Source organism: Papio anubis, chromosome 9 (genome assembly GCF_008728515.1).
Source record: "Papio anubis isolate 15944 chromosome 9, Panubis1.0, whole genome shotgun sequence".
Classification (NCBI taxonomy): Eukaryota; Metazoa; Chordata; class Mammalia; order Primates; family Cercopithecidae; genus Papio; species Papio anubis.
This window is the reverse complement of record NC_044984.1, coordinates 21,441,028-21,465,191: the sequence shown is the minus strand read 5'-3', so window position 1 is coordinate 21,465,191 and position 24,164 is coordinate 21,441,028. Positions and strand designations below refer to the sequence as shown.

The 24,164-nt window shown below is 39.6% G+C and overlaps 1 protein-coding gene and 1 pseudogene across 17 annotated transcripts in view; one reads left to right on the top strand and one right to left on the bottom strand.

Annotated features, from left to right (window-relative positions):
* Positions 1-3,668, bottom strand: part of LOC101013123 — a 41,282-nt pseudogene extending 37,614 nt beyond the window's left edge.
* Positions 3,669-8,070: 4,402 nt separating this feature from the next.
* Positions 8,071-24,164, top strand: part of C2CD5 (C2 calcium dependent domain containing 5) — a 94,993-nt gene continuing 78,899 nt past the window's right edge. For 13 of the 17 annotated variants that reach the window (XM_009180369.4, XM_009180368.4, XM_009180365.4 and 10 more), the window contains exons 1-3: positions 8,071-8,539; positions 8,680-8,798; positions 17,793-17,879. In XM_009180369.4, coding sequence (XP_009178633.1) covers positions 8,709-8,798; positions 17,793-17,879 — 177 coding nt within the window. In that variant the 5' untranslated portion in view covers positions 8,071-8,539; positions 8,680-8,708. The remainder of the gene's footprint in view (positions 8,540-8,679; positions 8,799-17,792; positions 17,880-24,164) is intronic. The other 4 variants (XM_003906105.5, XM_003906106.5, XM_003906107.5 and 1 more) reach the window with 1 other exon arrangement.

Here is a 24,164-nt window from a genome sequence, read left to right as displayed (position 1 = left end):
AAAAAAACAGTTTAAGGTTTTTTTTGTAGTTACTTTTGTCCTTAGGCTATTTCCCAGTAGGGATGTACAGATAAATTCCTATATTGTAAAATAACTTAAAATAATTCTTTTCTGTATGGTTAATTTTCCATATCTCTACCTTGTTAAGTTTATTTCATTTTGTTTTCAATTAAAATTTTATTTTCAATTAAAATTTTATTTTCATTTACTTTACTTTATAATGATGTATTAGTCTGTTCTTGCATTGCCATAAAGAACTATCTGCAACTGGGTAATTTATAAAGAAAAGAGGTTTAATTGGCTCATGGTTATGCAGGCTGTACAGGAAGCATGGCTGGGGAGGTCTTAGGAAACTTTCAATCATGGTAGAAGGCAAAGAGAAAGGAGGCATGCCTCACATGATCAGAGAAGGAGGAAGAGAGCGAAGGTAGGGTGGTGCCACACACTTTTAAACAACCAGATCTCATGAGAACTCATTCACTATCATGAGATCAGCATGGGGGAAAGCTGCCCCCATGATCCCATCACCTCTCACCAGACCCCTCCTCCAATACTGGGGATTACAATTCATCATGAGATCTGGGCAGGGACACAAATCCAAACCATATCAAATGATATAAATCACTTACATGCTTCCAAATATGTTTGATACATATGATAAAACAAGGTACATTTAGAAAAGTTTAGCTTCATTACTTTTTTACTCCCTCTGTCCTCTCTGCCTTCCATAGATAACCATTTTTGTTTATCATTCATCTAAAAATAATACATACAAGTAGATTTCTCTATATTATTTGTCCACTCCTTTCTTAGATAAAAGATGCTTTTTTTTTTCTCTAAACATGCTTGTTTTTTAATGTTTACCTAGTAAACCCTGGCGATTACACCATAGTCATATGTAGATATTTATTTTATGGCTGAATATTATTCAAATATGCAAAATCACAGTTTATTCAACCAATCTTTTTATGGTAGGCATATGCATTGTTCCTAGTCTTTTTGCTATGTCAAAGAGTGCTGCCAATAATATCCCTGTGCACACAACTTTTTGTGTTTTTGCTGGTGTTTCTTTGGGATAGATTCCTGGAAGTAGAATTATTGGATCAGGCACAAATCCATACCTAATTGTGCTAGATATTGGCAAATTCTCCTCTATAGGGGTTGTATCATTTGCATGCTGAGCTGAAACATATGAGGGTGTGTATTTCTCCACAGCCTTTTCAACAGAGTATGTTGTCAAATGTTTGGATTTGTACCTAATATGCAAAAAATATACAACGTGATAAGATCAATTTGCATCTCTTTTATTATGGCATCTCTTTACATGGTAAAGGACCATTTGACTTTCTTTTTCTGTGACTCACCTGTTTATATTTCTTGTCTATCTTTCAAAAGGATTTTTAGCTCTTTTAGAAGCTCTTTATATATCAGCCCTTTATATATTAACTCTTTTTCTGTGATATAAGTTCCAAATATTATGAGTAACATTCAATTTTTCATTTTTTCATCTAGCTATCCAGTTATCCCAACGTCAATGATTAAGAAATGGAATATGGTGGTTTTTATGCAATTGAAATAAGACCAATATAGTTGGAATAGGGCAGTTGGAGAGTCCTGTGAAATAAAGCTAATAAAGTAGATAGGGACCAGATCATAGAGTCTTATGGTCTATCCTGGAAATTCTGGTTTTTATCTTAATAGCAGTAGACAGCCACTGAAGACTTTCAAGCTAGGCAGTATGTATCAGGGGATGTTTGAGCAAATCTCCTTTAGCTGGGGATTGTAGGTTTATTTGCTCAAATATGAGGCAAGACACTGAGGGCCCAGTAACCAAGCCACAAGGGGCAGAAGTAATGACTAAAGTTCCAGGGTATGAATCTTTAGTATTAAAGATACTAAAGCCCCAATAGCTTTAGAATTAGAAGACCTGTATTGATTTTTCTCATTCTAATATATTTCCCATAAGTATTGCTACCTAGAGCTAAAATTTCCACTTCACCTCATCTGAACTGCAGGAGCTGCCTGCATGATGTGTGACCTGTAATGTGTGAAGCTACTCCCTCTGTGGGAAGCAACACAACCTGTAGCAAGTTTAGAATTCTCTTCTGCAGCTGTCTGGAACAAACTGGATAGGTGCCATATTGTGTGGGCTGTATAGGGACACTAGCCATGGATTCAGCTCACTTGCTCTTCCCATCAGTTGCAGTAATTTGTAACTGCCCACTTGTCAGCACTCCTTTAAATGACGCTAGTGCATAGCGAGTTCAGCTGAAGGGTCACGGTATCCTAGTCTTTACAGATTTAGCAAATATATCTAGCTTTTCTTTTCAAGGTACATTGGGTATGTTATTAGATTGCTCCTCTAACAACAGGGAAAGACTGGAAGTTAACAAGTGGGTTGGGAAATTACATGTCAATTTAATTAATCTAATTAACGTTACAGTTAGTGCCTCTGTGAAGATAATGGCTTATAGGACTATAAAAACTCTAATTATTAGTGCCATCTAATGGGCAAAGGGAAAGGGGTGTGCATAAGAGAAAATATGTAGTGTTGGATTAAAATTTTGGGGTTAAAAATTTTACGAGTCAGGAATACAACCTGGATCCCATGAACTGAGGTGAACTGGGACCTCCTTAAGTTTGTAGATAATGTTAAATTAAAATGGAACAATCTAGCACTAGGTGACAAGCTAACACAAGGTGGAGAAGCCATAGCGTTTAATTTTAATTTTATTTTTAAGTTTTTTTGAGACAGTCTCACTCTGTTTTCCAGGCTGGAGTGCAGTGGTGCAATCTCAGCTAACTGCAGCCTCCACCTCCTGAGCTCAAATGATTCTCGTGCCTCAACCTCCCGAGTAGCTGGGATTACAGGTGCCTACCACCATGTCTGGCTAATTTTTGTATTTTTAGTAGAGACGGGGTTTTGCCATGTTGGTCAAGATGGTCTTGAACCCCTGATCTCAAGCGATCCACCCGCCATGGCCTCCCAAAGTGCTGCGAGTACAGGAGTAATTGGTCAGGGGTGAGGAAGAGTCAAAGATAAGTGTCAGTTCAGACTAGAGTTTCCACAAAGCCCTTATGTAGACATAAATGGAAAACCTGCAGGCTTTGCAGTACCAGCATGAATAAGGGGAACTTGTTTTGGTGCTAACACAATAAGGAAGTGTCTGCCTATTTATATCTCAGTACCATGACTCACTGAGTGCATTGATAGGCACTGATAAAAAGCAATGTGGGCCGGGTGTGGTGGCTCACGCCTGTAATCCCAGCACTTTGGGAGGCCAAGTTGGGTGGATCACCTGAGGTCAGGAGTTTGAGATTAGCCTGACCAACATGGTGAAACCCCGTCTCTACTAAAAATACAAAAATTAGCTGGGTGTGGTGGCAGGTGCCTGTAATCCCAGTTACTTGGGAGGCTGAGGCAGGAGAATCACTTGAACCTGGGAGGCAGAGGTGGCAGTGAGCAGAGATCGCGCCATTGCACTCCAGCCTGGGCAACAAGAGCAAAACTCCTAAAAAAAGCAATGTCTTTCACTGTAATAAGCTTCCAATTTAGAGAATATTTTACTTGATGTGGTCCTTATGCCCATGGTACATTAGGTATGCCCTCATGAGATATAAGGGAACTAATAAGATGATGAGTTTACCTAGATGCCTACTTACCTCATTTTTACTCCTTAATCAAAGCAAAAGTGGGCCACACGGTGGCTCACACATGCATTCCTAGCACTTTGGGAGGATGAGGCAGGCGTATCACTTGAGCCCAAGAGTTTCAGATCAGCCTAGGCAACATGGGGAGGCCTCATCTCTACCAAAATATAAAAATTAGCCAGACGTGGTGGTGTGCGCCTAGAGTCTCAGCTACTCAGGAGGCTAAGGCTGGAGGATCTTCCTGGGAGGATTGAGGCTGGGAGCCTGGGAGATTGAGGCTGCAGTGAACTGTGATCTTGCCACTGCACTTTAGCCTTGGTAACAGAGTGGGACCCTGTCCCAAAGGAAAAAAAAATCAAAGCAAAAGTAACTGAACAGAGCCCAAGTTGTCATTTGTATAATTATACTTCTAATCCCAGCCCACCTTCAAACTTAAAATCAGTGAGTTTCTGGCTTGAGCAATTGACTATGTAGTTGGTGTTGCTGTTTAGTAGAAGACCACCAGATCTTTTGTTGTTGTTGTTGTCATTGTGGTTGTTGTGGTTATGGGAAAGGCAAAGAAAATCAGGTCAGTTTTGGACATCTTGACATTTGAGGTCACTTTGATACTACAAATGGAAATAGTAACTTGGCAGTTGCATATATGGGTCAAGATCCCAGAAGTGAGTTATAGACTAAAGATAACGATTCGAGAGTCCTTGGCTAAACAGATGGAAATTAAAATTATGAGCATGGATGAGATCACCTAGGGAGAGAGTACAGTTGGAAGAGAATAGAGACAAAAACTGAACCTGAGAAAAACACATATTTAATAGTTAAGGACAGGGAGTAGGCTGAGAAGACAGATGTATAAACCAGAATAGGTAAGAGAAGCTTGGTTTCTGAATACCAAAAGGAAGATTATTTTAAGGAGAGCGTGGTCAACAGCATCAAATGCTACTGAGAGTCATGTAAATAAAAAACTGAAGCCAGGCATGGTAGCACGTGCCTGTAGTCTCAGCAACCTGGGAGGCTGAGGCAGAAGGACTGCGTGAGCCCAAGGGTTTGAGACCAGTCTGGGCAACATAGCAAGACCCCATCTCAAAAACAAAAACTTAAAACTAAAAAGTGTCCATTGCATTTAGCAACCAGAGATTATTGATGGCATTAGTGAAAGCTGCTTTTGTAGAATGGTGGTGGCTAAATCCAGATATTAATAGTTTTTGGAGTGCTTAGGAAGTGAGGAGAGGGCATTAAGTACTGACAACCCTTGAGAAATTTAACCTTGAAAGGATGGGAAAGATTAACAGGAACATTTTAGGAAGCCAGTAAAGAAGAGCGATCCAAGTAGTAATAGCATGCATATTAACTGTTAATTTAATTCCACAATAATTTGTTGATCACATGAAGAGCACAAGGCAAAGAACTGAGAATTGAGAGATGAGTAAGAAGCAATCCCTTCCCTCAGAGTGCTCGTGGTTTAGTGGGTGGGGGGGAGAGATGGATACATAATTATTGCATGGAAAGTATAATAATCAATGTATTAGATTTAGTAGTAGCATAGGTGAGAGTGAAGAGCATATTTATTAGGAAGGAGATCAGAGAAGACATAGAAGTGACTTCTGTAAAAGGCAAAAGATTTATACGCTCTAAAAAGAAACAGAGGATTGACTTTTGAACTGAGTTATGAATTCATACGTGTTTGGTAGGATGACTATGAGAGAGATACTCCAGGAAGAAGGAAAAGTATAGTTTTTTGGAAAACTACATGTAATCTTTAAAGAGGTGGGTTCTTGGAATCACATTGTCTAGATTTAAAACCTGCCTCTATCATTAGCAGCTTTGTGACCTTGGGTAATCACCACAGCTTTGAAAACCCACAATTTTCTCATTTATAAAATGAAGGCTGATAATTCCTACCTCAGGATTTTAGGGAGCCTTAAAAGCTGTGAAACTGAATTCAGTAGCTAGCATGCAGCAAGCCAATAATACATGTTAACTCTTGTTATTGTTAATTTAAAATGCAAAAAGAGTGGCAGGGTATGAAGCTAAAGAAGGTAATGACGAGTCACATTATGGTAGATTTGTCAGGAAAGTTAGCACTGTTCCCAGCATTAATTAAAACAAACGAGAACAATTATTAGGAAACAGTTCAACTGAAGTCAGGCTTAAGTCTACTAAAAATAGTTTTCAGGAAGCATCTTAATTATAATCTCTTGTTGATGAAGCCTAAGGCAACAAGTATGTACAAGTACCTAATTAGGAGGCTGAGATTGCTAACCTCTAATTGTGCAATTTGCAAATTTTTTTTACATTACATTTTGTAACGCAATGCATTACTTTCCCATTAATATTGGTGCTAAACTTCATTTTTCTAGTTTTTTTCTTTATACATTTCATATTTTTAAAAATGAGTTGGTAATATGGTAATACTTCGATTTTATCACAAAAACCATTTCAACCCTACCACCAAAAACAACAAACAACACTGATCATGCCGGGCAAGATGGCTCATGCCTGTAATCCCAGCACTTTGTGAGGCCAAGGCAGGAGGATGGCTTAAGCCAGGATTGAGACCAGCCTGCACAATACAGGGAGACTCCATCTCTACAAAAAATTAAAAAAACTAGCAGAGCATGGTGGTGTGTGCATGTAGTCCCAGGAACTTGGTGGGCTGAGGGGAGGATCGCTTGGCCCAGAAGATTGAGGCTGTAGTGAGCTATGATCCTGTCACTGCACTCCAGGCTGGGTGACAGAGACCTTGTCTCAAAATAAATAAATAACCTTGATCACACAGTGTAGCCAACCTTCAGAATTTTGGCAAGGGTATTTTAAGGGTAGAGTCAGACTCCAGAAAAAGCTGCAGGTGGACCTAAGGAAATTTGCATGGGACCTACGACCCCTATCCTTTGACATAGTTCGAATTGATAAAAGTTTCTCTAGTCCAAAGAGCAAGCGATTTTTTTAGATTTTTATTTTGAGGAAGTCGTTTTCTCTGTAGGAGTTCAACTTCTCACTTATGTGAACAATATTCTTGTCATAGAAGGAATTTTTGTCATGAAAAGATAATTCGGGATCACTACTGTTTGGAGTATTTAATCTACTCTATTGAGTATTTTTGAAGTTAAAAAGATCATACAGATATCTTCACTTAGGAATGAAAGGTTATAATCTTTCAGCCGACATGAGCTCTGATTTTGTTGATACTGGGTACACTGTTAATGCTGATTTTGATATTTGGTAAGTACTGGTTTATGTTATATCCTGTGTGTGCCTCCATTTCCCTAATGTAGTCTGAGCCTGTAGATAACACCTTACTCTATGTCTAGTTGAGTCAATGCTTCAAGATGTTTAATGCTCTCCGGGTTCATTTCTTGTGGTTGACTATACTTTCCATGGTAGGAAGTACTGAACTTCTGCTACTACTGTAGGTCTTATCTTTAGGCTTGCGGATGCTTAAGAAAAACACTGTGACGATCTAAGAGTGCAGGGCAAACCATTTTTTTTAATTAAAAAAGTTTCTTTTAAGAGACAGGGTTTCACTCTGTTGCCCAGGTTGGGATGCAGTGGTGAGATGACAGCTCACTGCAGCCTCAAACTCCTGGGCTCAAGCAATTCTCCCAGATTCTCCCACCTCAGCTTCCTAGGTAGCTGAGACCACAGACGAACCACTGGGCCAGCTAATTTTTGCATTTCTTGTAGAGAAGGGGTCTTACTATGTTGCCCCTTCTCCATGTGGCTGGTCTCCAACTCCTGGCCTCAATCAATCCTCCTGCCTCAGCCTCCCACAGTGCTGGGATTACAAGTCTGAGCCACCGCACCCACCAGCAGAAACTTTATTTCAAGAGGCGACTTTGGATTTCAAGGTGACCTCCCCCACCCCGCCCACAGTAATATCTGTGACCCAGTAAACAATACAAGTGCCTATGACTGAATACAACATTTCACCAAATAATATTTATTTCACTATTCGAGATGTGCCTGGTATCTCCTTTTCTTTCTTTTCTTTTTTTTCCTGGAGACAGAGGAGTGATCTCGGCTCACTGCAACCTCCGCCTCCCAGGTTCAAGCGATTTTCCTGCCTCAGCTTCCTGAGTAGCTGGAATTAGAGGCAGTTGCCATGACGCCCAGCTAATTTTTGCAATTTTAGTAGAGTCGGGGTTTCGCCATGTTGTCCAGGCTGGTCTGGAACTCCTGACCTCAGGTGATCCGCCCGCCTCGCATCCCAAAGTGCTGGGATTACAGACGTGAGCCACTGCGCCCCGCCATCTAACTCTATTTCATAGAAAACTGAAACCACCACACGCAACTGTACCCCTTCCAAGTAGAAACCAGCTAATTTGGTTTTACGAATCACTAAAGGGGTCACTAAACGCCGACTGAAAACGCTCTTCTAGCAGTCTTCGCTGCTACTCCATCTGTCACAGCCCATCCGAAAAGCGGCGTTAGCAGCTGGGAAGGCCGCGGCCGGAAGCTAAGTCACAGAGCCGCACTCGCGCTTCAGCCCGCAAGATGGAGCATTTCCCTCCAGGGAAGCAGCGCCGCACCTATGCACAGCCTCGACTCGGTGGATGATGCAGGACTCGGCCCATTTCCCTGCCCTCCAGCTTTCTCAAAGTTAGCCCCGCCCCTTATCTTTCCTCGGCGAGTTTAGTTTCGCCCCGCCAAGTGGGCAGAGCGCCGAACGATCGATGCTTTCTTCAGTGCCCTGAGAGCCGCCATTTTTGAGGGCGGGGGAAGAGAAACAAGCAGCGGCGGCAGAGGCTCAATGGGATGCTGACTGGGTTTTGCTTCTCGTCCCAGCCCTGTGGGGCCGGGGCAGAAGAACCCATCAAAGCCCTTCCTCCGGCCGCCTCTCCGGAATGAGGTCTCAGCACCCGCGTGGGACATCACCCTTCCTCCTGCCTGAGTGAGTGGCGACCTGCGGCGCGACTGCCGGGCGCCCGCGCGCGCCCCCGCGCGCCGCTTCGCTGTCAGTTACCCCGCGCGCCTCCGCCCCTCTCCCGCCGGCCTCGCGCTCGGCGCAGACTCGTTTGTTTGTTTCTGCAGGAGCCCAAGAAGAGGCCGAAACCGAGACCATGCCTGGGAAGCTGAAGGTGAAAATCGTGGCTGGGCGCCATTTGCCAGTGATGGACCGTGCAAGTGACCTGACTGATGCCTTCGTGGAGGTTGGTGCGGGGTCCTGCCCCTCAAAACACAGGGAGCGCCAAGCCCTGTGAAGGATCTACCCACCTCGCCCCCAGCCCCTCAGCCTATTCCCCCCTCGACTGCCCTCCCGTCGGCCGTGATTGTCCAGCTGTCCCACGAGGGATGACCGCCGAGACTTCAGTGCGTGCGATGGGTGCACGGCTTGCAGGCGTCCGCGGCACAGTCCGCTGCGCGGGGAGGCTTGTACTGTTCTGCATGCGGGGGTGACCCTGATGTCAGGACTCATTAACAGGCCACCTGCCACTCAGGAGATCCCAAGGCGTGGCCGCGCAGCCACCGACACACACACACACACACACACACACACACGAATGCCGGGGTGACTCTGATGTCAGGACTCATTAACAGGCCACCTGCCACTCAGGAGATCTCAAAGTGTGACCCCACAGCCACTGAAACACACACACACACACACACACACACACACACCCTTGGAAGGGATGGCCAGAGTGGTGGACATCATGTTTAAGAAGGTGCATGAATCCCTTTATGGACACTTGGAGTCCCACAGTGCGTCCCACATGCCTAACATTTTGTGAATCTGCCATGCATGTTCTAAAACACAACTGTAACACTTCCTGCTCTTGCATAGACTGGTAGGTCTGATGAGGTGTTTCAGAGTAATTTAGCGCCTTGAGGTAGGAAGTCAATTAATTGCCATGGACTTAAATTGCAAAATTGCTTTTTAAGTCTAATGATTAGTTTAAAAGTCATGCAAATTAGTAAAGGCCTAGGGCCGGGAAGGTAATAACCCAGAGTCTGAAAGAAGCCAAGTGAAGATTGTAATAAAAATTGGCGTGATGAGCCAGAGCATTAGAGCAGTAATCATTTGGGCTATTAGTGCTTAGAGTTGATGGATAGATATATCATAATATATAGCCCGATTTCATCTCAATATTCCTGATGTTTCCTAAGTGTTCTCTAACCTAATAATTGCAGTTCACTGCCCCTCCTCATTGTCATGGTGATTCTTAATCACTTCATTGGAGAAAGTTTTTGAGTGCTGTTGTGCCAGATGTTAGGTAATAGGAATCCACAAATAACTGAAGCATAGTGTTTGCTTTCCGGTAGTTCAGACATCGACCCACACAGCCTATTTAATAATTAATAGGTAACATGTTGAATGTAATAATTGCCTGATCTGTGCTAAGTACTTTTAAATTCTTAGTTTTCGCAACAGTCCTACTATAGGAGTATTGTTATTGTCCCATGTTACGGTTGAGGTAACTGAGGCCCAGGAAGGGTAAATAATTTGCTTGAGGTTACATAGCTTGCAAACCTCCATAGCCTGACAGTTTGTTCTCTTAACTGCTCTGCTAATACAGCCTCACCAGACAAAGTGATGAGTATTGTATTAGAATATGGAAACAATTGTCTCTGAAGGTTGAGAAAGGCTTGCTGTGAAAGTGACATTTGAAATGGGCCTTGAAGGACACCCAGGATTTTACCGGGCAAAGGGAACATCAAAGGCAGGCATAGGATGGGATATATAGTAAGTTCAGGAAACTGCCTTAGTTTGGTATGTGTCTGGAGGAAAGGGTATGAGATATGTGGGTAGTGGAGCTTGTTAAGGATGAGGCTGGAAAGCCCTATTTTCTGTAAAAACCTCCTTTTCTGTAGTATTTATAAGGAGAGACAAGGAAGCTTTTTTTTTTTTTTCCTTTCTTTCTTTTTTAAAGACAAGTTTTATTCTGTTGCCCAGGCTGGAATGCAGCTCACTGCAGCCTCCAACTCCCGGCCTCAAGCCATCCTCCTGCCTCTCCCGCTTCAGCCTCCCCAAGTGCTGGGATTATGGACCTGAGCCACCACACCTGGCCAGGGGAGTTTTTAAAGCAGAAATAAAATAAGATCATGTTTGTATTAGTTTGTTTCTTTATAGGATGGCCTGAATGGGGATGCTATTGATGGACTAGACAGATGGGAAGTGAGGCAGGGAGATCAGTTAAGAAGGTGGTAAAATTATCCAGGTAATATGTGGGAATGTGCATAGGAATGGATTTGAACAGGAAGATTTGTGGGACATTTCTTAGGTTAAAATTGTCAGGCCTTGATAGTTACGTGGATTTTGCTGGTGATGAAGGGGCTGATTCACAGGTTACTTACTACTTCCTTCTTTGAACAAATTGAGTGTCGGCTGTTTGCCAGGCTCTGGGCTAGTCACTGGTCTAGCCAATGGATAAACATGGTGAGTAAGACAGACTTGGTTCCTGCTCTTAATGCAGCTTATATTTTAGTAAGAGAGACAGATAAATTTAAAGGTAAATAAGGTAAATAAATTTTAAATTTATTTAAAATTATTTAAATAAAAAGGTAAATAAATTATTGAATATATAGTTACAAATTGGGATGGGTGCCATGAAAGAGAACAATAGAAAGAGAACAACAGGGAACACCTACTTTAGGTTGAGTTATCAGGGGAGGCCCCTGAGAAAAGTGTTTGTCAAACCCAGGATCTGCTGGATGAGAAGGAGCCTGCTGCTGAGAGAGCATATGTGTGTGTGTAGGGGAGTGGGTGGACAGAAGGTAACCCGGATATCTCATGTCGAGATTTGGTGTGTTTTAGGAAGTGAAGGAAGATGCCTGTGGCTGGCACATAGTCAGTGAAGGGAAGAGTAGTATAAGATAAAGTTGGAGAGTTAATCAAAGAGCCAGTCTTGCAAGGACTAAGGCCATGATTGACAGTTTGAATTTTACCCTAAATTCATTGAAAAGCCCTTGTTAAGATGAGCACTATTGTTATATGGAGAATAGATTAAAGGGGAAAGAGTAGAAATCAGGCAGTTAGGAGATTCTGTAATAGTTCAAATAACAGGTGATATGGGCCAAGGTGATGGATTTGATAATGCAGACAAGTGGATGAATTCCACGTGTATTTTGAAGATAGATTAAAAGATCACTCCTAGCTTTCTGAAGTATTGGGTTTTCTGAAACTCCATGGAGATGGTAAAGATTGAGGTGGATCATTTTCCATTTCAGCATGTTAGGTTTGTGATGTCTGTAGGGCCTTTAATTGGAGATGTTAAGGAAGTGATTTATGACTGTGGCATTCAAAAAAAAAAAAGGTCTGAGTAAAAATGAGGACACGAGCCAGTGTTTCTCAAGTCCTGTGAGACCCAGGACTCCCTTTAGATAGCCAGTATTTTACCCTTTCTATCCTGGCATGATATTTTTTAGTTAATATATCCTGTGTATCCTTACAATTAAAAACAAACCAGTACCATGGTCTAACTATGACAGAGAAATAGAAGTTGTTGTTGTTGTTATAATTATTATTTTTTTGAGACAGTCTTGCTCTTTCACCCAGGCTGGAGTGCAGTGGTGTGATCTTGGCTCACTGCAGCCTCCGTCTCCTGGGTTCAAGTGATTCTCCTGTCTCAGCCTCCAGAGTAGCTGGGATTACAGGCGCTCGCCACCACGCCCTGCTAATTTTTGTATTTTTTAGTAGAGATGGGGTTTTGCCATGTTGGCCAGGCCGGTTTCAAACTCCTGACCTCAGATGATCCACCTGCCTGGGTCTCCCAAAGTGCTGGGATTACAAGTGTGAGCCACCGTGCCCGGCCTGTTGTTACTATGTTAATATGGAAGTACTTTTTCATGACCATAATAGAAAACATGAGGTAATCAGATGAATCAATGAATATTTATTCAGCCTTTGTATGTATTAGACACTACTGGATGCTGGGGCTATGGCAGTAAATTTAAAAGAACTTCAGTCATGGAACTTACATTTTAGTGGGAGAAGAGAGTTCATAAATAAGGTAATTAAGTAAAAGATATAGTATACTGGATCAATGAATATTTATTTGACCTTTGTATGTATTAGACACTGTACTGGATACTGGGTCTATAGCAATAAATTATAAAAACTTGAGTCATGGAACTTACATTTTAGTGGGAGGAGAGAGTTCACAAATAAGGTAAGTAAATAAAAGATATAGTATGCTGGATGTTGAGAAGTGCCCCATATGGAGAAAATAAAGCTGGGACACGGAATAGGCAGTGCAGCACCTATGTGAAAATCATGTGAATATAACTGCTTCTCAAACAGAGCGAGACAGTTGTGTAGTTTTGGCATCTCATCATTGCCACTGGTTATCTGATTTTTCAAAATAGTCAACTCGTGGGAAAAAGCAGGGTTGCCTCTTGATTTACATGATGGTTGTAGTTCTTGACAATTATGTACACTGAAACCCGATTGTAATACTTTTATCTGTAAAACTGAGGTTCTAGGTAGGTTTCTTTTTTTTCTCTTTTTTTTTTTTTTGAGACAGAGCTTTGCTCTTGTTGCCCAGGTCGGAATGCAATGGCGCTGTCTCAGCTCACTGTAACCTCCGCCTCCCAGGTTCAAGCGATCTTCCTGCCTCAGCCTCCTGAGTAGCTAGGACTACCGGTACACCACCATGCCTGGCTAATTTTTTGTATTTTTGTAGAGGCAGGGTTTCACCATGTTGGACAGACTGGTCTTGAACACCTGACCTCAGGTGATCTACCCGTCTTGGCCTCCCAAAGTGCGGGGATTACAGGCATGGCCCACCGCACCCGGCCTTCTAGGTAGGTTTCTTACCCATGTGATTGTCTAGTGGGACATTTGAAAATCATGACATGGTAAAAGTCTTCATTGTTGGGAACTCACTTGCATTGAAGAATACCTAGCATTTCTGGCCCTTCTTCACTTAATGCAATTATTGTTTTCCACAAAAACACTGCTAGAAATTTCTAAAGCTTCTTTAGGAGTTGGTTCTGTCTTTTTTGCAAACCCGTGACTTAGGGGAAGGGAGAGAAACAGGATGAATCCTTGAAAAAACTTGTTATTAAGAGGTTTATTAGAGGAGGAGGACTAGGGGAAGGAAACTGAGATTGTGAGCCAGTGGGTGGGAGAAAAATGGGGAACATAATGTCTTAGAAGGCAAAAGAGGAAGTTTCTTTAAAGAGGAAGCTCAACTGTCAGATGTTACTGGGGTCAAGTAAGAAGACAGAAAAATTATTGGATTGGACAACATGGGGGTGTGACAAGAGGCATGATGAGGATGGAATCCCATCCTGTAGTGATTTAAAGAGAATTAAAGTACATGGGAAGTGAGGAAGTAGAAAGAGCATGAATAGGCAACTGTTTCAAGGTGTATGGCTATGAAGGGGGGAGGAAAAATAGTGTGGTATTTAAGAAGTAGTTTTAGTACTTAAAAAATAAATGAAAAGATACAGAAACTATTTGTGTGCTAATAGGAATAATCCCGTAGAAAGGGGAAAAATTAATGCAGGAAAAGGGGGATAATGAAGGATTACAATATGATAAAGGGAAAAATGCTTGATATAGACTAAGTTCATAGAAGAGGGAGATAATGAAGTGTGGGCTAGTCATGAGAAACCTTTATCCTGGGCCTGGAGGATGGTAGAATTTCCAAAGGCAGAGAGAAAAAGGAAGAAAAAATTTTCAGGTGACTAGCACAAACTTGATAAAAGCAAAAGAAGAAATAGGGTATGTATCGATGTAATTGAATGTATTTCAGTTGAATGAATTTCATTCATATGTAATCGGAAGGAGGATTCTTGTTGAACAGAAGTGGGAAATAAATCTGGCTAGGAAAGGGGGATACAGATTATTGAATAGTCCAAAAATTAGGAGGAGAAGTCTGTACAGTTGAAGCTCTCTTAACAACTTCCATTAACTGACTCATTGCAATCCTCAGTGCTCTGCATTCCTTCCATAAAGCGTATTCATAAATACTCCTCTGGGTAAGACTACCCTAGTGTGCCTGGAGTTTCCCATCAGTTGGCTGATATACTTTACCAAGAGGCAGTTGTGTTTATTCCCAAATCTGCTTATGTCAACTGTATTTGTTACTATATTTTATTTAAAGCTTATATAAATCAGTGAATGTAAAGACATGGAAATGGTCACTAAAAATTGCTCTTGAATTAGGTGGAGAAAAGATTGTAAAAAATAGAGGATTAGTGAATGTAAAGACATGAAAATGGTCACTAAAAATTAGTCTTGAATTAGGTGGAGAAAAGATTGTAAAAAATAGAGTATTCTTTGTTCATGCTTTTTAAAGCATCCCAAACTGGAAATCAGAGATGAATGTGGCTTATGCAAAAAAGATGACTAAACAGTTGACTTTTACGCAAATAAGAAGTCTTAGCCTTGAATTAAAAGACAGGAATGAATGTTTGTTTATATGTTTTATCTTAAAATGTTTACAGTTTGTATTATTTTTAGTGATCATCTAATTTAACCAAGTTATTTGATTAACTGATCAAGTATTGGTCCTGGTTGCATTGATTGAGAGAATTTCCACTATATATGATGTCAGGAGTGTAGGAACCCAGCGAAGACCAAGTAATACTTAAAGATGATTAGTCTTGCAGGAATCTCTAGAGTAAGATGGGGTTCTGAATAAGGGAAGTATTAATGGAAATATATCTCAATATTAATGTGTGTTACCAATTGTTTGGCTAAACTGCATTGTCGTCTTGTGTTTTTCTAGGAACCTTTGAGGGAACAGGGAGAGGAAAATAAATATTTAATGAATATTTCCTACGTACATACATTTTGCTAGGTCTCTACATGCGTTATATCATGTAATGCTCACTTAACAATCCCACTTTTCAGAGGAAGAAGCCAATTTAAATAAGATTAATAACTTCCTCGAGGTAATTTAGCTAATGAGTAGGTAAAGAGAATGCTTTACTTTACTGGGGAAGATCTCCATTAAAATCCCTGATGTTCTTTAACAAAGTTATAAGGCATTCATTTAATTGCTGAGTAATAAAATGTCCTTTTAATTAAATAAGACTAAGTGAACCGAGATTCTCCTGTGCTAGAATGGAAATCATCCAATGTTGGCAAAATACACACTCCAGCCTTTTTCTTTTTGTTTCTTGTCCTTTATTTACTTGTTTGAGAGACTGGGTCTTGCTCTGTCACTCAGGCCTGAATGCAGCCGCCTTGAACTCCTGACTTCAAGCAGTCCTCTTGCTTTAGCTTCCTGAGTAGCTGGGACTGCAGGCACGCACCACCCTGCCTGGCTGATGCCTTTTCCTTTTTTCTAAAGTCTTTTTTGTTTGTTTAATGCAGTTTGTGGACTATCAGATCTTTATTTAGAATGAACAGTTGCACAACAACAAAAAGGCACAGTATAGCAAAACTGTTATAGTGGGACAAAACTGTAGAGTGCTTTAAATTTGTCACTTAAAAAATCATGTGCTACTTTTGGCAGTTGAGCCAAAACCCTTAAGTATATTTGGCTTTTGAATGATTTTGAATGTTTTTATAAATCCTAACAGTATTTTACTTCATATAAAGCAACTTTAGATAAATTAGACGGTATTTCCATCATGCCTTGAATATTGAAATGGAATGAAAATTAAATTAGTAATTAAGCAAGAACCTCTATTCTCCCTAAGTTTTTCCTTATTAAGTTTCATTTCTTTATTGTTGTGATTTTAAAAATTATGCAAGTAATACTTGAATGCTCCCCATTAAAAAAGATTCAAACACTCAAGTATAACTTGAAAACCCCTTACTTTCTTCTTACAACACTGTACTCTATTCCCTACACCCGATCAGTCCCTTCTACAGAGATAATTGCTGTCAGTTCTTTGGTTTATGTTAATCTTTTCTTCATCCCCTTAAAAAAATACTTGTATATCTATATTGCATTTTTAGAAACAAATATAATCCTACTTTATATATTCTGCTACTTGTTTTTTCAGTTATTGTGTAATTAATATCTTCTCATGACAGTATGTATAATCGACTCCATTCTTTATAGGGGCACATGATTTATTCAGTCACTTTCCTGCTGAATGACTATATTTTTGGTGGGGGTGGGGCTTATGTGAAAGTACTTCTGTAGGTTAAAATTCCTGGAAGCAAATCTAGGATTCTGCAATTTGAATGAACATAAAGTTATTGCCATTTGAATATTAATTTTTGATGTTTTTGAATTTTAAAATAATGCATTTAAAATAGGTAGTATCATGCATGGTTCAAAATTCAAAAGGTACAAAATGAGTCAGCTTCTCTCTCCCAGCCTTTCCTCTGCTCTTTCTAGTGACCACTGTTACTATTTCTTGTATATACTTCTAGAAATAATGTGCACATATATAGACATATACTTATATAAATTCTGTCCTTTTTTTTTTTTTTTTTTTTTTTTTGCTGAAGAATGCCATATATCTGCAGTAGAAAGGTATATCTTGGAAGTTATTCCTTATCAGTGCATGGAGAACTGCTTTATTCTATTTAGTGCTACATTGTGTTGCTTTACCATAAATTTAGTTAGTTCCATATTAATAGATATTTAGCTTGTTTCCAAGCTTTTGCTACACTAATGCTGCTGATATATGCCATTGTGTACCTCTGTGGGATAAATTCTAAGAAATAGAATTGCTAGCTTAAAAGGGATTTAAGGCATTTAAAATTTTGGTATATGTTGTCAAGTTGTTCTCTGTAGAGATTTTTCTACACTCCTACCAGCAAAGTATGACAGTACCTCACGAATTCTGTGTTCAAACCTTTTGATCTTTGCCAGCCTGATAAGTAAAAATATTTTAGTTTGTATTTCTCTTAGTGTGAATGAGGTTGATCATCTTTTGATGTGGTTAAAGACAGCTGTATTTCCATTTCTGTGACTTGTCTGATCATATCCTTTGCCTATTTTTTCTACTGGGTTGTTGATCTTTTATTGCTCTGTACGTGCTCTTTAGAAATGGGGGAAGTTAGTTCTTTGTGATGTGTGGAGCTGGTCAAGCAGAACAGTGGGTAATCCCTTATTGTGGGTATAGTCTACAAGCTTACCTAGATCCATCTGTACTTTCTTCCCTTTGTCTCAGAGGATAATAGTCTTTTGTCCCCTTTATGGTTAATACTTCTGTTGGTTGGCTGACATTAACATTTACTTTTATTCACATTTTTGATATTTATATGTGAATAATTTCTTATTCATTTTTAGGTAAAATTTGGTAATACCACCTTTAAAACAGATGTGTACCTTAAGTCACTCAACCCTCAGTGGAACTCGGAGTGGTTTAAATTTGAGGTAAGTTTTTAAATGTCAACATTTTTTAGTGTATTTTTTTGAGGTGAATCTTTTCCCTCAGGAATAATGAGAACCTTTTATTTCAGGCATAGTAGTATTTCTACATCATAAAAATATTTTCTTTTCTGCTTACCTAGGAATATTGAGTATAAAAATGTTATATTACATTTAAGAAAATATGGTATATGATAACACATGAACAAAAGAAGTCCTCAAATGTATTATATTATTATTATTATTGTAGTTTTCTCTAAATTTTAGCATATACCAAAAATTACTTAAGAATAATATATGGATTAAAATAAATTTTTAAAAATTGTAGTACTATATATTGTGAATATTGCCATTTAAATCATTTGTAAGTGTACAGTTTGGTGGCATTAATTACATTCACAGTGTTTTGCTACCATCACCACTATTTCTAGAACTTTTTCTTTACCCTAAATGGAAATTGTGTACCCACTAACCAGTAACTTCCCATTCCCTCCTCTCCCTAGACTCTGGTAACCTCTAATCTACTTTCTGTTTCTTTGAATTTGCTTATGCTAGATATTTCATATAAATGGAATCATATAATACTTGTCCTGTTGTATCTGCTTTCTTTTACTCAGCATAATGTTTTCAGGGTTCATCCACACTGTAACATGTATCAGAATTTTATTCCTTCTTAGGGCTGAATAATATCCCATCGTATATGTATGCCACATTTTATTTTCTAATTGAGTTATTTTTGTTGTTGAGTTGTAAAAGTTCTTTATATATTCTTAATATTAACTTATTATCAGATATATAACTTGCAAATATTTTCACTCATTCAGTAGGTTGTCTTTTTACTTTCTTGATAATTTTCTTTGATGCACAGAAGTTTTTAATTTTGATGAAGTCCAATATATTTATTTATTTTTTGGTGTGAAATGAAAGAATCTGTTGTCAACTCTAAGGTCATGAAGATTACCCCTATGGTTTTTGTAAGAGTTTTATGATTTTAGTTTTTATGTATAGGTCATGGATTCATTTGGAGTTACTTTTTATAATGGTGTGAGGTAAGAGGCCAGCTTCATTCCTTTTTTTTTAAAGACAGAGTCTTACTCTGTTGCCCAGGCTGGAGTGTAGTGGCATGATCTTGGCTCACTGCAACCTCCGCCTGCTAGGTTCGGGTGATTCTTCTGCCTCAGCCTCCCTAGTAGCTGGAATTACAAGCATGTGCCATCATGCCTGGCTAATTTTTTTGTATTTTTAGTAGAGATGGTGTTCACCCTTTTGGCCCGGCTGGTCTCGAACTCCTGACCTCAAGTGATCTACCTGCCTTGGCCTCCCAAAGTACTAGGATTACAGGTGTTAGCCACTACGCCTGGCCCCAACTTCATTCATGTATGTCGAAATTCATACATGTAGAAATTCAGTTGTTTGGGCACATTTGTTGAAGAGACTCTTCTTTCCCCATTGATTGGTAGTCCACACAGAGACAGGAGGTGGTTATGTTCAAATGGCTCATGGCCTGGTGATCTGAGGGGATTTCTCCAAAAGGGGAGCCTCCCATCTCCTCACCCAGGTCTCTTTTCATTCCTCCCATCTTCCCACTTGTGCTTCCTTCCTTGAGACACTTGAATGTAGAGGTCCCTATCACTCATGTTCTCCTCTTGTGCTCTTCTTAGGAAGTCCATTGTGTTACTGTTAGAATGTCTGTTTTATGTTGCACCCAGCCACCTCCCTGCAGTTTCTGCCCTCTTTCTCTCTATATCTGTTTATTTTTTCATGCATTGATTTGGTCTGTCGGCATGCCCCAATCTTCCAAGAGATTATAGGGACTTTACTAGGCTTTGGGATCAACAAGGTGACATACAAAAGGAGATACAATTCTCACTTACAGACTGCTTATTATAGCCCAGGCACTGGTGAAGTGCTTTACATGTGTTAACCTCATTCAATTCTCACAATGCCATGAAGGCACCTTTATTTATTTATTTATTTTTGAGATGGAGTCTTACCCTGTCACCCAGGCTGGAGTGCAGTGGTGTGATCTCGGCTCACTGCAAGCTCTGCCTTCTGGATTCACGCCATTCTCCTGCCTCAGCCTCCCGAGTAGCTGGGACTACAGGCACCCACCACCACGCCCGGCTAAGTTTTTGTGTTTTTTAGTAGAGACAGGGTTTCACTGTGCTAGCCAGGATGGTCTCGATCCCCTGACCTCGTGATCCACCTGCCTCGGCCCCCCAAAGCGCTGGGTTTACAGGTGTGAGCCACCACGCCCAGCTGGCACCTTTTATTTTAAGATGACTCGGAATTCCAACCCAGAGCTAGCTAAGTGGTAGAGTAAGGATTCAAACCGAAGTCGGCCTGACTCCAAAGCTATTACCAGATCACCACACCTCCATCTTACATTCTCCCTTTCTACCCACTCCCCTTCCCAAATTAAACATCCTTGTCAGTTATTGTTCCCTGTGCCAGCAGTGTTTTCCTTGCTTTTTAAATTCTTCTTCACTACTATATCCTCAACCCCCAGAAGAGCATGTAATAGGCTCTCAGTAAATATTTGCTACACATATTGCCCATTTCTCTGATAACCACTTCCTTCACCTCTCAGCTGCAAGAGAAATTTTCTTCTTTGGAATTTTCTTTGGACTACTTAAGAACCTTGTGAGGACCAGTTTGGTTTTTCCTCCCCTGCTATTTCATGCCAGCCCTTATATTGGGCAGCACTGTGGCTGCTGTGCCTTTTCTGAGGCCTCTTTCATAACCATTATGGAGCCTGGGTAAAGTTTAGCTCTTGCAGGGTAAGGTGTCATTCTTCAGTGAAAGAGAACAAGGGAAGAAAAGTATTGGGTTGCTTGAAAGACGCTTTGATCATGCATGAGTTTAAACTGCCAAACTCATACCTGAAGATGGAAGAAATAACACTAGGATGTTTAGGCACTGCTTTGCTTATGGTTTATATTAGGACCGTGATCTTTCTTTTAGTGTTGGAAGGCACATTCAGTAGTGGTTGGGATACTGCGTAGCAGCCCTCTATTGGAAAAGCTTAAAGGTCTGGATTAAGAGAAAACACATTCTATTTCTGGTGCCTGCTAATTTGCAGATGACCTCAGACAGCCTTACCATTTGGAGCCTCTGTTTTTTTCAAATGTGAATCCTTTCCAGAGTAGTATAGAGGTGGCTATGAAGCATGTTGTATGTTAATATGAGTTGCACTAGTCAAAAAAAAGAGACTTTTGTGTATGTGTATGTGTGTGTGTATATATATATATATTTTTGTTTTGTTTTGTTTTTGTTTTTGAGATGGAATTTCCCGCTTGTTGCCCAGGCTGGAGGGCAGTGGTGCGATCTTGGCTCACTGCAACCTCTGCCTCCTGGGTTCAAGCGATTCTCCTTCCTCAGCCTCTCGAGTAGCTGGAATTAACACTCATGCGCCACCACATCCTGCTAATTTTGTATTTTTAGTAGAGACGGGGTTTCTCCATGTTGGTCAGGCTGTTCTCAAACTCACGACCTCAGGTGATCCACCCGCCTCGACCTCCCAAAGTGCTGGGATTACGGTCGTGAGCCACTGTGCGCGGCCCAGGAATAATATTTTTAAATCACTCAGCATTTTGGATAGGCATTCGGTGTTTGGCAGAAAGTGGGTTTGAATATTAGCATTTTGGGGTATATCTTCTGTTCTTTCGTTAATGTATAGTTTAGTTAGTCTGAGTGGCGTAGGTGTGCTAAAAAAATAGAACTGCAGTTTGAAAAGATTTTGTTACCAAACTTAATCTCAGTTTGTATAAGAAAGGTGTACCTCATCTGTAGACTCAGAGCATTTATGGACAGTGACAGCTTTTATTTATTATCTCTGTGGAATATAACTGTATTTCTCAAAATTACTACCTCATCAGAGTAGCTTGGCTGTGTCTCAGTCTTCTACCAAAAGGACTCAGTTATAGAAACTGTTATTCTTAACCTCCCAGTAGCTTTCACCGAAAGGTTTTCAAGCAGATGGATCTCTCTAAGGAAGATAATTCCTGGTTTCTGTAAACTCCTCCTCTTTTAAACTGGACTTCCATGTTATCTGCTAGAACATTGAACTGGAGGTCAGTAAATTTTTTAGGACTTTACGTTTGAGGCGAGTTAAAAAAAATCAGTTGGACGTAGATGTGAGGATTTATTTCTGGACTCTCAATTCCATTCCATTGGTCTATATGTCTGTCTTTATACTATTACCATACTGTTTTGATTACTATAGCTTTGTAGTGAGTTTTGAAATCCGGAAGTGAGAGTCCTACAAGTTTGTATTTTTAGTTGATATTTTCATCATGAAATATTTTGATTCTCTTCTCATTTTCTTTTATGTTATGTACAGATTTTTCTTTTAGCTGTTTCTAAAATGCCACTATGTATTTTGAAAGACCCGTTGCACATGTATTCAGTCTATTGTGACATTTTAAACTACATTATTAAAGGTGTGGAATATATGAGTCAAAAAATAATTAGAGTACCTTCCTTGTATGATTTCAGATGGAATTAGAATTACAGAGTCTATCTTCATTACCCAAGCAAAACACTGGAATGTTTATATAGTTTATTTTGATGGCCTTTCCCCCAACTATAACCTAGAAATTGTTAAAAACAAATAGTTTTAATTACATTGTTATTGAAATGGTGGGAGAAGGCAAGCTTCATATGTCGGAGTAATTTTCATGATACTAGGAAATATCAAAAAAGTGATATTTTAATGATGATGGTAATAAACTGATATTTTTTAAAGCTAATGAGTACTCAAGCAGCTTACTTAACAATATGAAAAATAATATATTTATTTTCTGAAATAAGGGATTTACCAGGCAGTTCCCTTAAAATTTAGTAAGTTAGTGGCTGGGTGCAGTAGCTTACGCCTAATCTCGGCACTTTGGGAAGCCGAGGCAGGTGGATCACCTGAGATCCAGAGTTCAAGTCCAACCTGGGCAACATGGTGAAACCCCGTCTCTACTAAAATACAAAAATTAGCCAGGTGTGGTGGTGCGCATCTGTAATCCCAGCTATGTGGGAGGCCGAGGCCTGAGAATCGGTTGAACCTGGGAGGCAGAGGTTGCAGTGAGTCAAGATCACACCATTGCACTCCAGCCTGGGTGACAGAGTGAGACTCCATCTTTAAAAAAAAAAAAGACATTTAGTAAGTTATTGTTTTGACTAGTCTTCCTGAATAATGTATATACTGTGAAAAATGTATTTAAAACTTTGTGTTTATAGTTAACATTGATTATGTAGTACTTTTTAAACCCTTCTTAAGACCCTGTTTATCAGTTGTTAATTGCATTCAGTTATATATATATATATATATATTCAGTTGTATAGATATATACACACACAGTTGTGTATATATAGTTTATATATATACACAGTTGTGTATGTATACATATACAGTGTAGATATACAGTTGTGTATATACAGTTGTATATACATATACATATATATAGTTGTATTATACAGTTATATATACGCAACTATATATACAACTGTGTATATATGTACAGTTATATATATACACAACTATATATACACAACTGTGTTTATACAGTGTATATATATACAGTTGTGTGGATATATATATATATATATATATATATATATATATATAGCACTCAAATAAATGTCTTAAGCAAAATAGATGTTTTTATCTTACATGAAAGGAATGTTGTACCAGGCAGTGTAAGGGTAGTATGGTTGCTCCACGCAGTCATTTCGGACTCCGTTATCTATACATAGCCTGTGGCTTCTCTTAAAATGATTCAAGGTCCTTTTGGCTCCAGTTTAGCACCTGGAGTTCCAGTGAGCACATGAGTATTCCAGGCGGGCAGAAGGAGCTAGAGTGAAGGGGAGTCCAGGAGGAGGAGCTGATGAGTTAACATAACACTTTCAGATGAGCAAGCCTTCTTTAACAAGTTTGATGTAATGATTTATGCTTGTATCACATTTAGTTGCAAGGGAGGCTAAGAAATGCAGTATTTTAGCAGTGCATATTGCTAATTTAAACATTTAAAACATCTCTCAGAAAGTCCTAATTTATAATATTTTGGGATTCCAGAGAGGCTCTATTTACTCTACTAAATATTCTTAATTACTTCATTATAATTAATTCTTGAATTTCCCTATTCATATTAGTCATATTATTAGCTATCTATGTATATATCACAAGCTATATTTAGTCACTTAGTCGTCAGTTTAGCGCCCCCTAATGTCAGGGAAGGGATACCTTAGTGTACCATGAGAAAAAATGATAATACTCAGGGGTGAATGTACAGGTGGTTAAAT